The sequence below is a fragment of the Orcinus orca genome, chromosome 3 (assembly GCF_937001465.1).
Source record: "Orcinus orca chromosome 3, mOrcOrc1.1, whole genome shotgun sequence".
NCBI classification, from domain to species: domain Eukaryota; kingdom Metazoa; phylum Chordata; class Mammalia; order Artiodactyla; family Delphinidae; genus Orcinus; species Orcinus orca.
The window spans coordinates 178,841,830-178,857,929 of NC_064561.1; the positions used below are offsets into that span (position 1 = coordinate 178,841,830).

Sequence of the window (16,100 nt, forward strand, 5' to 3'; positions counted from 1 at the left end):
AGCACACTTAAAGCCTTCTGCATGACTATGTTTGATGTTGAAAGATTAAAAAAAAAGTCCTTTCAGAATGTTTTAAAGAGTGAAAAGAACCTATTACTGGAATGAGAAGAATTCCTCTTTGAATTTTACCAGGATTACATCTGGACCAAGCATCACAGCTGGCCTCTGGGGGCAGACTCATTCACAGATCCTATTGATTCAAGTTTAGAAAGACCAGATGTCTTCAAGTTTGGTCTTCCTGACCACTTTGGCAAAGTACAGGCTTCCTGTGAGGAGGAGATGAAACACTAGTTCATTTGCAGTCTTGAACTTTTCTCTTTGAGACAACACAGAGTTAAGAGCTTCCTAGCATCTGGTGTGTGGGTGTCAGAGTCTTGGGAAGCCCTCGGGGAGTGGGAGGAAACAGGAGCCAGGAATGTTGGACCTTGAACACCCTGAGGCACCACTGGCAGGTACAGGAGGGACCAAAAGCCACGAAAGGTTCAACAGTGAGGTCAGATTATACCAAGGCTGAGAGGGGAGACGTTATATAAGAGCAAAGCATTCCCACCAAGGCAGCAAAGTTGCTCAGGAGATTCTTTCTCCCTCCTCTGGCTCTGTTTCTTTCCTATAGCAACTTAGAGAGTGGAAAGAAATGTCAGTTTGAAACCCTAAATATACACTATATTCCCGCCACCCCCAAGACTGGATTCCTTGGAACAGAAAAAGAGAAGGATGGCTACTTAGACACAGTGGTAGAATATGCTTTAATTAGAACAGGGTTTGGATTTCCAATGGAACCACAAATGACCGTTCCTCTTCTGAAAACCTGAGAAACGGCTGCAGAAGTCTTTTGGGAGACAGGAAGAGAAAGGGTGGAGTCTGTGTGCTTTTCCACCCAAGGAAAATCTGAACATAGAAAGTCAGGCTCCCTTGTATGTTAAGAATTCCTTGTATCTTAGAACTTGACAAGGATTCCCGTGGTCAACAGTTACTCAATCTTCACTACAACCTACAAGGTCCTCAGGGGATTTTTAAGAGACTCAAGATACCATGTGTGCATTCGAGGAAATCAGAAACAACAGTTTCACTTTTGGAAGAGTTTCCAATCCATTTGGAAACATCTAAACTATGATATAGCAAACAAAACCCACAAAAGTTTGCAAAGGTACAAGGCAGAGGAGGCAGTGTCTACTGTCCAGAGGTAGGGACATGCTTTGGAATCTTAACCCTTTTTGGCCAAGTGATTTCACATAACCAACTAGAATGCACCCAATGCTTGGAGTCTGGTTCATAGTGGCCTCTCCTGTTTCAACTCACCTCGGATGAACAAAATGAAACCTTGACTGTCTTTTGGCACTCCTATCTCATTGTTGGCTTTTTTTTTTTTTTTTTGCTGTACACGGGCCTCTCACCGTTGTGGCCTCTCCCGTTGCGGAGCACAGGCTCCGGACGCGCAGGCTCAGCGGCCATGGCTCACGGGCCCAGCTGCTCCGCGGCACGTGGGATCCTCCCGGACCGGGGCACGAACCCGCGTCCCCCGCATCGGCAGGCGGACTCTCAACCACTGCGCCACCAGGGAAGCCCTCATTGTTGGCTTTCTTAGGGTGCTCTCATAAAGCTAGGGCCACCCAGCAACACTTGCTTTAGACTCAAGAATACAGTGAGATTTAATTCTTATATCCTGAACTAGCATTTAAACCATAAGTGCTGACAATGACTAGTTTTAAATTAAAACACTAAGAGATATTTTTACATTTGCTATTTTCATATTTTCCAAAACTTTATACCTTAAAAGTTGACATTAAAGACACATTTGGTTTACATTTTAATTCTCCCGGTCATTAAAAGCCTCCTATTACACTAGTATTTGCTGCTATAAATACTCTGAAAACTTAGAGGAGATAAAAAAAATGTTGACAGAAACAAATAAACATAAATACAATTTTATAGCATGATAGCCAACATTTCAAGTAGCCTTCAGATTAGTGTCTTGGCTGTGCATGGGCTGCCTCAGTTTATACTCAGGGCTGTTGACATGAAGAGCCCATATTTCTCTACTTGGATGTATATCTCCTGAAACAGTAAATCAACAAGCTCCCTGTCTTGAGGAAGAAATCTGTTTTCATTCAATGAGCACACTTTTCAAAGAAGTTCCATATTTGAAGTACCTACCAAAAGCTGTCCAGCAAAGCAGACGAAAAGGATAAAGGCAAGCGAGAGAAATGCAGCTCCAAAGGAAATCCCGAGAATGGACGTTCTACCAGGAAACAAAAAGGAACAGGTTAGTGTGGGGATAGCTTCGATTTTTCTGGAAAGCCATCATGAATACTTTTGGATTAATTAGGGTTTCATTAAATGAGGACTTCAAACCTCCCTAATTTCTTGAGAAATGAAAATGGAGCTAAAAACAAACCAAAGATACGTCCATAGAAAAACATCTATGGTTGTGTCTGATCAACTTGCTATGACCCATTAAAACTGCCCTACAATCATCAGTTCTTCATTAAGGAAAAACCATCTTTTTATGACTTGCCTCTGCGACCAGCCCTCTCATGCCCACACCTGATCACGTCCATCTAGGTGCCCTTTTCCCTTCTGTTGATGGCAGCTGCTACCTCCAGGAGAGCCTTATCTGGTTTGCTTGGAAACACTGAGTCCTCACCCTCCCCAGGACAATCCAACCAGATACAATTTCCTTCAAGACTGATGCAGCTAAATGTTTACTGAGGTTGCCCAAAGATTTCACAGGCCGTGACCTTTACAATCTTGCATGAGCCAATGAACACACAAGCTTCCTGTCATCATGTGAAAAATGTGCCCACTGAGTTACAGGTTCTGCCACCGACAGGTTACAGGTAGATAAATGTGGCCATAAGAATTGTATGCATTTCCTAGAGGTCCTTTAAATAATTAAAAAATTCAAGGCCTCTTAAAACGTCATGTAATCCAAAGGAAGCAGTGTTTGGGGTATTAAAAAAGATGAGCCATAATGAATAATTGGATGAAATTCAGATGCAGCATCCAAAGAGAGGTCAGTGATACCTGAAGCCACAATGGAAGCTCCTGCTAATGAGGTTGGCTAGAGATACCGGAGAGACAGAAAAACTGGCACTGAGAAGAGTACGGGCACTCTGAAAGTAAATCCACTGAAAGGAAGACTCAGATGCAAACCAGGAACAAGCTGAAATGCCCAGTGAGTGCACAGCTGTGAGCCCCTCGGGGAGGGAAAAGAAGCAAGTAATCAGTGAACTGAGTAATCCCCTCAAGCCATCAGGATGGGAAGGGTCCACTCAGCTCACACTCAGACACCTACTCTATCTTGAGAGATGATTACACATCAAGCAAGATCTACAAAACCTGGACTTCAAACCACTATGCACTTGAACCTGACCTAATGATATATTTATGAGGTACTGAGTTAGCTCCTAGACGTGGTGCACAATGCTTTCAAATACCTGGCCTGATAATGACATTTGTTCACATCTTATGAGTAACAATAAGTGTCTGCTAGGAAGGTGTATATATACCAAATACACCTGTTTGTTGACTAGTCTCATGGCCAGGCCCATGCTGGGCTGGAATGGTGCAAAGACGAGTACAATGTCATCCCTGTTTTGAGTGGTTCACAGCCTAGGAAAGGGAAGCACCGTATGCCTCCCTATTTCCCTATCCCAAACATCCCTTTTTTTCAGACATCACTCCTTAGAAGCCAAAATCTCAGCATCTCCCCATCACAGACTCTCAGAGCTTCCTATTAGCCAGGCAGTGTGGAGGGAGGGAGTGTACGGAGGGCTCTCGTTACTCCTGTGACCCAGGAGAGACACAGGAACTCATCTGCTAAACTTCCATTTGCCGTCTTTCTCATGCATCTTTATAAGAGAGCTCTGATGGGTTTTCTTTGACTCTGTGCTCTCTTGGTTCCTTGTTGGTGTCAAGGTGATGCCAGCTGCATAAGGTTGACTTCAGAAACATTATAGCTTTCTCTTAGGTCTGAAACTGTTTATTTTTTATTTTTTGGACACACCTTGCGGCTTGCAGGATCTTAGTTCGAAACTGTGCCCCCTGCAGTGAAAGTGCGGAGTCCTAACCACTGGACCGCCAGGGAATTCAGGTCTGAAACTGCTTAAATACGACTGATCTCTTCTTGAAGGTTTGGTAAGTCTCAGCTATAAAACCATCTGGTGATAGTGAGGGTGATGGTGATGGGGTGATGACATGATAATATGATGACAAGATATTGACTATGTATGTGTCAAGCACTGTTTTAAAGGCTTTATATGTATGTGTAATCCTGGACAGCAGTTATTGTTATTACCTCATTTTACCAAAGAGAAACAGATGCCCAGAGAAGTTGAGAAGCTTGCCTAAAGTTACACCCCTACCAAGTGGTACAGTCAGGGTGCACACAGTTGATTAGTTTTCTAATCCACATAGTTGTATTCCTGACCCCCTCTCTGTTTTTAGGAGTAGACATGTCACATTTCTGTCATGTTTACTGGTTCAACTTTCCCGGAAAAGTATCCATTTCATTAGATTTTTGAATCTGAAATAATCTCCTTAATATTCTCTTATAATTTTAGAAGTAGCCATATTTGAAGTGATTTCTTCTTGTCCTTAAGGTTATTTTTCTTATTCTGTCTAGATCAAACTTTTGAAGCTTTGCATGTTTGTTGAACTTCTCAAAGAATGAACTTTTGGTTTATAATTAAGGTCTATGCTTTCTGATCATTTTCTATGTTATTGGTTTCTGATTTAACATAAAAAAACCCTTCCCCCTTCTTTATTTAAACTTTCATTGTTCTTTTTTCTTGATTGTCATTTACTGCCAATATTTTGTATTTTCTAATAAATGCATTTAAGGACATAAATATTCCTGTAATTACTGCTTTAGCCAAATCCCACAGTTTTTAATTTATAGCTACTCATTGCCATTATTTTCTAAAAAGCTTATTATTTCAATTTCCATTTCCTTTTAATACAAGAGTAATTCCACAAGGAGCTTATTTTTGGTCTGTCCTTGTTATTTCTAATTTCATTAGGTTTGATCAGAGACTGTGGTCTCTGTTATTTCTACTTTGACAATTTCTTTTTCTTCTGTGATGTGATAAATACGTTCTATTTCTATTATGTCTTATGAATGTCTAAAAATGATATATATTTATATTCTCTTTTTGCTGGAAACAAAGAATGTTCTTTCAATATATCTATTGTCAGAGCCTGATGAGTTAGTTAGATCCCCAGTGGGCTGACTTACTGTCTCAATTTGGTCTGTCAATTTTAGAATGTATTAATATTTCCAACTAAGATTGTGGGTTTGTAAATACATCTGAACATTTTAATAGTGTCTGTTTATTTCAGAGAGATGCTGGAGTACATAAAGATTTATGATTCTTAACTTTTCTTGGTGACTGTACTGTAATATGTCTCTTTTTTCATGCTAAATGCCTTTCACTTGAACTCTATATTGTCAGATATTTATATTATTGCAGCTTTCCTATTTCTGTAAGCTGGTTCCTGAAATAACTCTTTTCCATCCTTTATTTCCAACATTTCTCTATCTTTTAATTTTAGCTAGATCTTTTAAAGGTGGCACAGAAGTGGCCTTTGGCTTGTAGCCTCAATCTTTGAGTGTCTTTCCAAGAACAGGACACTTTCATCCATTCACAATTATGAAATTTGTTAGTATTTGACCAGTTCTTTCTATCTTATTTTCTTAACATGTTTGGTAAAATTCACACAGAAATCACCTGAGTAAAAAAAAGAAATTAATACAGTTAATAGATAAATACCCATTTAAATTTTGATTACATGCACATCAGTTTTGATAAGTTGTATATTGAATGAATTTTCCTATTTTATCTAAATTGTAGATATTTTTGGCCTTGAGTAGTTCATAACATTCCATATTTATCTTGTTAAAATCTGTAGGATCTGTAGTAAATCCCACTTTATTCCTTATATTATTAGCTTGGGTGGTTTGTGATTACTTTTCTTTTCTTCTTGATCAGTCTTGCTAGTGGTTAGGCATTTCAAATAAATTTTAAAGAACCAACTTTTAGCCAAAAGTTGGTTGTTTTTTCTGTTGGTTGTTTTCTGTTTTACTGATTTCTTCTTTAGTATATATTCCCTTCTAGTCACTGGATTTGTTCGTCTTTTTCTGGTTTCCTATGTTGGAAATGGAAACAACTGACTTTAACTTTCTTTTGTTTCACACATAAGTGTTTTAAAGCTCTCTAAATTCTCTCTAAATTAGTGTTATAGATGCAGCCCACACATTTTACTTTGATATGCCAAACATTTTCTACTTTGCCTTGATTTTTTAATTTGACTCATAGGTTATTCAGAAGTATATAGTTTAACATTGAAATAGTTGTGATTATTTTTAGATATTCTATTGTTTTCAATTTCTAAGTTGGCGTTGGTATAGTTAGGTATGTCTGTAAGTTTTTCATCTTTTCATATTTATTTCAATCTTTTCAAAGTTGTTGAGATGATTTTATTTTATATCTTGGTCAATGTTCCATGTACAGTTTAAAATAACATGTATTTTACTGTTGGACTTAGTGTTCTATGAATGCCAATTCATAGGTTGACAATCTTGCTCAGCTTTTCAATATCCTTATATATAGTAAGATATAAAAGGGATACTAAATATCTAAATCTGATTATTGACTTGTCTAATTCTCTCTTTTTTTTCAGGTTTTTTTCCTTTCAAGTATTTTATAGCTGTGTTTTAAGTATACGCCATTTAATGATTTTATGTTTTCTGACAAACTGAACTTTTCCTCAATTTTCAATTGTTGCTCTTTATCTCTGTTAACACTTCTTGCCTTCATGTCTACTTTGTCTGATATCAACATAGGTACAGTAACTTTCTTATGCTTACTGTTTATATGATCTCTATTTTCCATCTTTTTAACTCTAACCTAACTTCCTTCTGTATTTAAAGAGCATCTCTTGTAGACAGTATGTGGATTTGTCGTGCTTTTATTTGGAGTGTTTAGTCCTTATACATTTAATAATAAACCTACCATATTACCATCTCTTGTCTATTGTCCTACTGCTTGGCTTGTATGGTGTGGTCCATTATATTTGTCGATATTCTTTATTTTAAATCTGCCATTTTACTATTTGTTCTCTATTTGTCTCGTGTCTTTTTGGTTCTGTTTCTCCCTTATTGCCGTTTTTCATTAATCTAATATTTTCATAGGACTTTTAATTTCTTCTATTGATTTTTTAGCTATACCTTTTTGTACTTTTTAGTGATTGCTCAAGAAATAAAATATACATGATTAATTTATCAGAAGTTACTTAGCATTAATATTGCATCACTTTGAAAATACATAAGGTCCTGACAACAATACAATCCCGCTCTTCTCTGCATCTTAATTCTTAGTGTAGTTCTTAATTTTGCATTAAATGATCAGCAGTCTTTTAGAAAAAATAATACAATATAAGGGTCGAGTCTTTTATACTCTTACATATTAAGCATGTTCTGCTCTTCATTCCCTCCTGTAGATTCAAGTTTGCCTCTGGTATCATCTCAGTTCAGCTTGAAGAACTTCCATTAGCATTTCTTATACTATAGGTTTGCTGGTAATGAATTCCTCTAGCCTTCTTTCTTTGCAAAATGTCTTTCATCTCATTTTTAAGAAAAGGAATATTTTTACTGAATATTTAATTCAGGATTGACTATGCTTATATCAGTGGTTCTGATAAGAAGTCAGCCAATATTTCCATCACTGATGCCTTGTATGAAATGTCTTTTTTCCTCTGGCTTCATTTACAGTTTTTTTTTTCTTTCTTTTTTTCTTTGGCTTCAACAGTTTGAGTATAACACACCACATGTAGTGTTATTTATATTTATTCCCCTTGCTGTTCACAGAGGTTCTTGCCTTTGGAGGCTAATGCATTTCAACAAATTTGGGAAAATTCATCACTAAGTGTGCTGGTAATTTCCTGTTTGTTTTCAAACACTTTTCCATTCCATCTCCTACAAACTCCATTTTCCAGACTCTTTGCCAACTGGTTCTAACAAGGTTTGGCCAATGGGAAGTAGCAGGGAATGACTGGAAGGGGGAAGGAGGAAGCATGGGTATCTCTCCTTACTCTCTATGTAGCAGCCATTCTCTGAACGGGCTGCAACTCCTGCTGTCTCTGAGGTTCCAGATCCCTGTCGGGAAAAAATCCTGCATGGTCATGGTTCTAGCCTCTGCAGGCAAGTCCAGGATCCTGCATTTCTGGTGATACCACGTCCCTCCTGTGTCCTTTCAAACCTAGGGTGGTAGCAGATTCCTCCCTTGCTCACCATTTGGTTGCTTTCCTGTTTCGTTTCTCAGCTTTCCCCTCATTCTGTAAGCACTTCACTTTATTAAATTCCCATGGTGAAATACCTGAGGCCATTTCTGTTCTCTTTACAGGACTCTAATCCATTAACTCAAGTTTTTTTTCTAGGTATTATGATAGCATTAGTGGTTAGATGGAAAATTAAAATCAGTTACTTCAACTTTCTTCCTTTTCCCTTTGAAAAAGAGCCAACCATTCAGTTTTAATTAGAAGTATGGAGACAATATCTACATATTCCATAGGATATGCCATAGCTGAATTTCCTTACGAATGGATAAGTGATAATGGATTATACTGGCCTTTAATTACACAAATCTCAACAGATTTAATGACAATTATCATGGTTTAATCTATATTCAAATCATATGACTTATTTTGTGAATCAGAATTTAAATAAAAGATTCATGCACTATAGTGAGTTTCATAGGCTCTTGTTTTCTAAAGTGCATTTCAATGTTCGTTGTTAGGAATAATTATTCCACCATGAAGATGCTTGATAGAAATCCTGGACATTCTGGAATTGGGTCAAACAGCTATATTAGAGCCCAAGAAAACAATAAGGGTGTTAAAATTTGACTCCCACATTTTATAATAATCCACTGGATACAGTGAACAGTATCTGGTGATATATTTTCCTTAATGTATCTGATGACCCCTATTTTGCTTCTTCTCAAACATCAGAATCCATTAAAGGGGGACGAGAGGTAGATAAGGGAAAACAGTGGTCCTGATATGATGAACTATCTGTGTTTTGGTGGAATGGATGACAAATGCTCATTAAAGCAGGAATGAGTATTCTTAAAAGTATGTTATGACACAAACTATCAAACGTGACTCAATAAGAAACAGAAAATCTGAATAGGCCTATAAAAGTAAAGAAACTGAATTAGTAATTAAAACATAAAACAAAAATAAAAACTACTCACAAAGAAAAGCTCATGCACAGATGGCTTCACTGGTGAGTTCAACAAAACACTTAAGGAAGGATTAATACCACTTTTTCACAAACTCTTCCAGAAAATAAAGGGGACAGAACAGTTACTAAGTGGTTCTATGAGGCCAGTGTCACTTTGATACTAATACCAGATGAGGACAGCACAAGAAAACGAAACTAGAGACCAATATCTCTTATGAACATAGATACAAAAATCCTTGTCAAAATATTAGCAAACTGAATCTAGTCACATATAAAAAGGATTATATACCATGACCAAGTGGAATTTATCTGAGAAAGGCAAGGTTGGTTTCATATCTGAAAATCAATTAATGTGATACACTGTATTAATAGAATAAAGGAAAGATAACCTACATGATCATCTCAATAGCTCAGTATAACAAAGTCCAACACCCTTTTATTATAAAAACACTCAACAGACTATAATCAAAGGGATTTCCTTTATCCTGATAAAAGGCATCTTTGAAAAACACACAGGTAACATCATACTTAACAATGAAAGACTGGATGCTTTCCTCCCAAGATCGTTACGTGTGCCATGGCTACTTCTATGGAATGTTATACTGGAGGTTCTAGCCAGGGAAATTAGGCAGGAAAATGAAATAAAAGGCATTAGATTGGAGAGGAAGAAGTACAACTATCTCTCTGTGTAGTTGATATGATCTTGTATGCAGAACATGATGTCACAACCTGAGATACAGACCTAGAGTGGCTCACATTCGGGGTGACCCGCTCCACCGTGGTGGGCTGTCCAGTGCTCCAGTCCAGACATTGACATTCTTGTCTGGTTGAATGTAACTTTCATCCCAGAGAACAAGAACTACCCTAAGGCAAATTCATGGTTGGTCAAAAGCTCTTAAATATAACCATTTATCCTGTCTGTTCTATCAAAAGCGTGTTCAGGCTCATTAAGCATGGATACAGTGAACAGTATCTGGTTGTTTGTGTAATGCAATCAATTTTAATTAACATTCTGGTTGCAAAACTTTTTTTTTTAAAACAAACAGGCATAATTGATTTATATACTCACTGTAAAGCAAACTTGACTCTCCCCTGTCAGGAGGCAAGAAAAATTACACTTCTTGGTGATAATTTTTGACTTGGACACTTTAATACAATGTATTGTTACAGTATATGGAAAAGGCTGATTTGAGACAAGGTCTTTGCTCCTTCTGGTTTTTTGCCAGTTAGTTTCTCGCTTACAGGTGGTCCTGATGGAGATGCGGATGCACTTTTGATGACAGGAAAAATGCAGCAGAGAGATACATCCTTCCCCCAAAATCTAAGAGTTATATTAATTATAAACCACTTCTATGGGTACATAACGGTGTCTTTCTCTGGAATTCTGTTTAATGTGATGACTTTCGTATCCCTTCTCCCTCTGTGCCCTCAGCTTCCTCCCCCTGAGAATGATGCAGATTCTCTCATCAAAGCTCTGTTCACGTCTGTTACATGGTATTTAGCAAGGATAATAAGAACCGAAGGAAAAAAAAAACTTTAACTATACATTAGCATGAAATAATAAAAATCCCCCCCTCTTTAAGTGATAGGTGATAGAACCTCAAAATGAAAGGTTCTTTGTTAAAAGAAAGAATCGAAGAATGAAAAGGAGAAAAGGCATTTAAATATTCAGCACCATTACAGATTATTGCAGCCTTTCTCCGATAATAGGACTTAGCAGCTTTGAGATGTTCCGCCCACTTGAAAGTCCTGTGAGGCTGGAAAGGGAAAAGGAGTTACATTTGGCAGAGATAAGAGCTTCCACTTCATGCCAACAATAAGGCCTGAAGACCTGAATTTTCCGAAGGTCTGCGGTGTTCTCTTTCTACACTCACTCCTTAGGTGAGCTCATCACCTCCCAGGGATATAAATACTACCTACGTGCTGATTCTTCCAAATTATGACTCCAGCTCTAACTCCTTCCATGAGCCACTGGCTCACATACACCCTCCCCTCCCCTCCCCACCGTGAAGCCCCACCACCTGGACACTTAATATGCACACACATGCCTTTGATGCTCAGAGCTGAGCCTTTCATTCCATACTCCTCTCTGACTTGTTCCTTCCCCTGGAGTCTCCCTCTCTGTAAATGGCTGCCCAATTTTTCCATTTGCTCAGGCCGAAAACAAAAAAATCCACAGAACTTAGCTTTCTCTTATTCTTCATCTCCAATCTAATAGCAAGACTTTCCTCATCGCTCTTCATAACACATCTCAGAATTTGATCACTTTTTACACCTCCACTGCTACTCAAGTGCAAACCATCATCTTCCTTGGTCTTCCTATTCCCATCCTCTCCCTCTTCCGGAACAGCAAGAACAATACCCCAAGCACAGCCACAGCATGTCCTCAGCTGAGAACCTTCCAGGGCTTCTCATCACACTCAGCATTCAATCCGAAGTTCTCCAGTAGCCTGTGAAGGTCACCACGACCTGCCCATCTCACTGCTCCTGTGATCCCATCTCCATACTCTCTCAGGGCTTACTCTGCTCCTGCCATCCTGCCTCCTTGCTGGTCCTTGAACACACCTGTGACTTCCATCATCTAGAATGTTCTTCTGCCAGATATCCACGTAATTCTCATTTCAATTCATTCAGACTTCTCTTCAATATCACTCAATCAGTGATGCCTTCTCTGACAGCCCTCATCTGAATTACCACCCTCCCTCACTCTATAGTAGCCTACTCTTTTAATTTTTCTTAAAGCTTATTACAACTGAATTAATATGTATTTGTTTATTACATTAGTGTTGTGCATCCTAATAGAATGTAAGCTGTATGAGAGAAAGGACTTTTGGGGGGTTACTTACTGCTGCTTCCCCAGAATCTCGAACTATGCCTGGTATACGATAGCTTGATAAACAGCTGTAGAGTGATTCCACAAATGATGGACAGAATGTATGTATGAATTTCTCTTATGGATTTCTATTTTTATTACAAATGCTCAGAATATTGCCCAGATACAAAGTAAAAGTATAATGGCCTGTTTCATTGAGTAAAAACGCATTCAGCTCCCTTTTTATTGTTATTGTCCTTCAAATCTTACTGTATCAGTGACATATAGGTAACCACAACTAAAATCACCTTTCATTCCTGGAGAGATTACTGGTTTTCATGAAATCCATTTTTTCCTGATAATAGAATTTTCAGATGGGCACCCTGTTACACAGACTAAAGGCTACACATTCCAGCCTCCCTTGCAGCTAGGTTTGCACATGTGACTAAGATCTCAGTCTTGAGTTATAGACCAAAGTGTCATGAGGTAGTTTCTTGGAGGCATTGCAGAGACTCAGTTATAAATGCTTTTGCCTTCTGCTTCTGGGTCTGTTCCTCCATCTTGTTGCTCAGAATGCGGGTGCTGCCATCTTAGAAATGAAGATGAGGACCAAACTCTAGGGAAAGCAGAGCTGTGTGCTGGAGGGAACCAGGACTCCCAAGGAATCTGAGGGACCTCGGGCCTTTGATTATGGAGAAGGAATAAAACTTCTAACTTATATTCAAGCTACTAACTGTGAGGCATTTCCTTACTTTCAGGTGACCTGAATCCAGAGTTGAATATTGTTCATCTCAGTAAAAGGTACCTGGTTCATTTATCTTGGACAGTGAGAATTATCTTGCTTCATTTTTTGCTTCCCTTCCCTTCCCTTCTCTTCCTTCTTTATTTTTTGCTTTGCCCAAAGATTCACATCCACTGCATCAAGGTACGCAGGGAGCAAATTACCTTCATGGTATCCAATATGGGGGCCAACCAATTTGGTTGCCCACCAAAGAAAACTGCCTTCACAAAAGTTGTTCTCCACCATTTCTGTTTAGAAAACCAAGCCTTCTTTCAATGGACATGAACGATTCTACCATTAAACTTTCTCCTATTTTTTTCCCCTTTTTGAAGATAACAAAATAAAAGCAACTCTTTTGAAATGATTATTAAATCATTAATGAGCATTGATTATTAACATGAGTAATAGAATGCGTATTAAAGAATCTCAGTGGAAATAATAGAGACATTTTATATCATAATTTGCTATTAATTTTCCTTAAGGAAAATGTCATTATTCTTAGTTTTGCTTGGGTAATGAAACATATGATATCTCACTGAACCTTATTAGAAAAAAATTCTTATTTTAATAATTGCCATGAATGGTTTAACATAATCTATTTAGTTTGGCAGACAATATGAATGAAACTACTAAAAAATGTAAAAACTCATGCTCGCTCATTTCTGGTCTTTGAAGGTAGCAAACATTTCTGATAAAGTTATAGTACAAAGCTGACAGAAGTGAGAGAACAACTCCAAAAAGAGGGGCCAACTAATAATTTAATTACATCTGCTCAAATCCTGAGACTAGAGCCTGATTTGAAAATTATGGGCCCAAAAGGGATGATGTAAGGCCCCCTTTCAGGGAAACACTTCCCCTTTCTGGTCCTTTCAAGGTCGTAAGTTCCTCCTTAGTTATTCATTCACTCACTATTTATTCATTTACTCACTCATTTAATCATTTCTCTCCTTCCCCGCCCCCCCCCAAACATGAAGCAGTTTACCAAAAGAACAAACAAAATAAAAATGTAATTCAGCATATTTAAAAACAAGCTAGGGCATATTAGAAAAAGTGAGACACGCCATTATCTCAATAAACATGCTTCATAAAATATAACAGAATTATTATTTTTAAATGGATGCACTCAGAGCAAGGAAGAGAACACACTAGACACACAGAGGGTATTCAAAGTAGAATGCCAAGAGGCACTGACACTAAATGGCCCGGGAGGGACCAGGGGCTGATACATGCCATGGAGTGAATGTGAGATTTAATGTCAGTACAAGGTTGGTGATGCTCACAGGACTTTCTCAATGGAAAACTAGAACTGAGCTCGTGAATAAAGTCAGAAGGCATAAAGGCCTGTCCTATCAGGAAACATAACAACTATGCCCAACAGCCTGGTAATTTTCAGGGATGCCAAGTACCTATGTAGGGTCATAAATGGAAAAGGAATAATCTTTGACAACTGAGATCCCCAATCCTGATCCACATTAAGGGGCTAATCAAACTCACATGAGCTAAGTATTTTTAAAAAATACTGTGGCTTGAACTGGTGAACCCCAGAGGTCCTGGCAGAAATACAGTGAAAACTATATCATAGTGATACCTTCAGAACTCAGAACACATGAGATCACCATGGACCTAAACCCTTGCTTTGATGAACTCACAGTTGAAATTACAGATAACAGAAGGAGACACATGACCACAAAAGAGACAATAGTGAGAGTAAATAACAGAATTCATGCACTTATGAACCATAAATAACAGAAGGAAACAAGTGATATTTTCATACAACATGTTTAAAATCTGAAAATGAATGGAAAAAAATATATAAAACATAGGCAAAATAGAGAATTATAAGAAAAACTCAGATAAAAAGTAGACTTCTTAGATATGAAAAAGTGATCTTTGAAATTATAAACTCATTGTGGATGAGGAATTCACCAGAATGCAGCACAAAGAATTAAGAGGTGGAAACTTTGAGGAAAAATTACAGGACCTGGAGCACAGAATGAACAGCACAATGTACAATTAATAAGAGTTGTAGGAGGAAAGGACAGAGGAAAAGAGAGAAGCAATATGTGAGGTGAAACAGGCAGTCAATTGCTAAGAATTAAGCAAAGACAAGAATCCTCAGACTGAACAAAAATCACAACTAGTCACGTAGGGAAATAAGAACAAGTGCATATCTAGAAACAATACAGTAAAAATCCTGGCCACGCCCCCCCCAAAAAAGCTGAAAAGCATACAAATAGGAAAGACTGATTCCTTACAAAGGAATGTAATGGGATTGACAGAAGACATTTCCTTGGCAACAACAGAAGCTGAAATTCAATGTAATGATATCATCAAAATAGTAAGGGAAAATAAGAATTTTACACCCAAACTATTATTCAAGGGTAAATTGAAATAAAGCAGCTAAAGATATTTTAATACAAACAAAAAAAGGAGCTATTGCGACTCACAGATACTAACTAAAGGAACTAATAAATGATACACATCAGCAAGAAGGAGTATAAACTTGTAGGAAGAAATAATGTTTACAAAGCACTGATGAACAAACAAAGTGATAAAGAATGTGAGTAAGTCTAAATCAATATTGACTGTAATTACCATCTGGAACTAAAATCCTAAGAAATAATTACCTAGAAGAGACATAATGATTAACTTGATAATTTATTAAACTAAGAATATGTGTTAAAATTTCAATGGTAATCATTGAAAGAAAATATATAGGATCCCCCTTCTCTCCCCCCTGCTCTCTATATATAGTAAAGGAAAAATAAGAATAAAGAAAACTTGATCAATCCTTTAGAGGTTAAGAAGGTGGGAGATTTGGGGCATGGGGAAAACCAAAGAAAAGCAAAGTAAATGAAATATAAAATAAGAGAGTAGAAGTGGGTCCACATGCATCAATAAAAGCATCAAAATACAAATGGAATAAAGTCACATTAATATACAAAAAGATATCAGATTGAATAAACAAAAAAACCCCATAACAATAGGTACTGTTTACAGGAAGCATACCCAACCAATAACGTCCCCAAGAGCACAGAAACTTATATATAGTCAGTATGACACAGGCTCAACATTTGTGAAATCTGGATTGTGTGCAAATGCATATTTATTATATTATGTTCTGTACTTTTCTGTATCTTTGAAATATTTCAGAGTAAGAATTTTTAAAAAAAGAAAAATTAGGACATTAACGTGAAAGAAAAATGAAGGAAAAAGACTGTAGTATACTATACTATACTATATACTATACTATACTGTGAGGC

At 37.5% G+C, this 16,100-nt stretch overlaps 1 protein-coding gene across 1 annotated transcript in view; it reads right to left on the reverse strand.

The window, feature by feature from the left end:
- The window catches only part of ADCY2 (adenylate cyclase 2), a 433,799-nt gene that overhangs the window by 83,397 nt on the left and 334,302 nt on the right, over positions 1 to 16,100 (reverse strand). Inside the window, exon 15 of the mRNA XM_004274498.4 lies at positions 2,155 to 2,239. Within this exon, the coding sequence (XP_004274546.1) occupies positions 2,155 to 2,239 (85 nt within the window). The remainder of the gene's footprint in view (positions 1 to 2,154; positions 2,240 to 16,100) is intronic.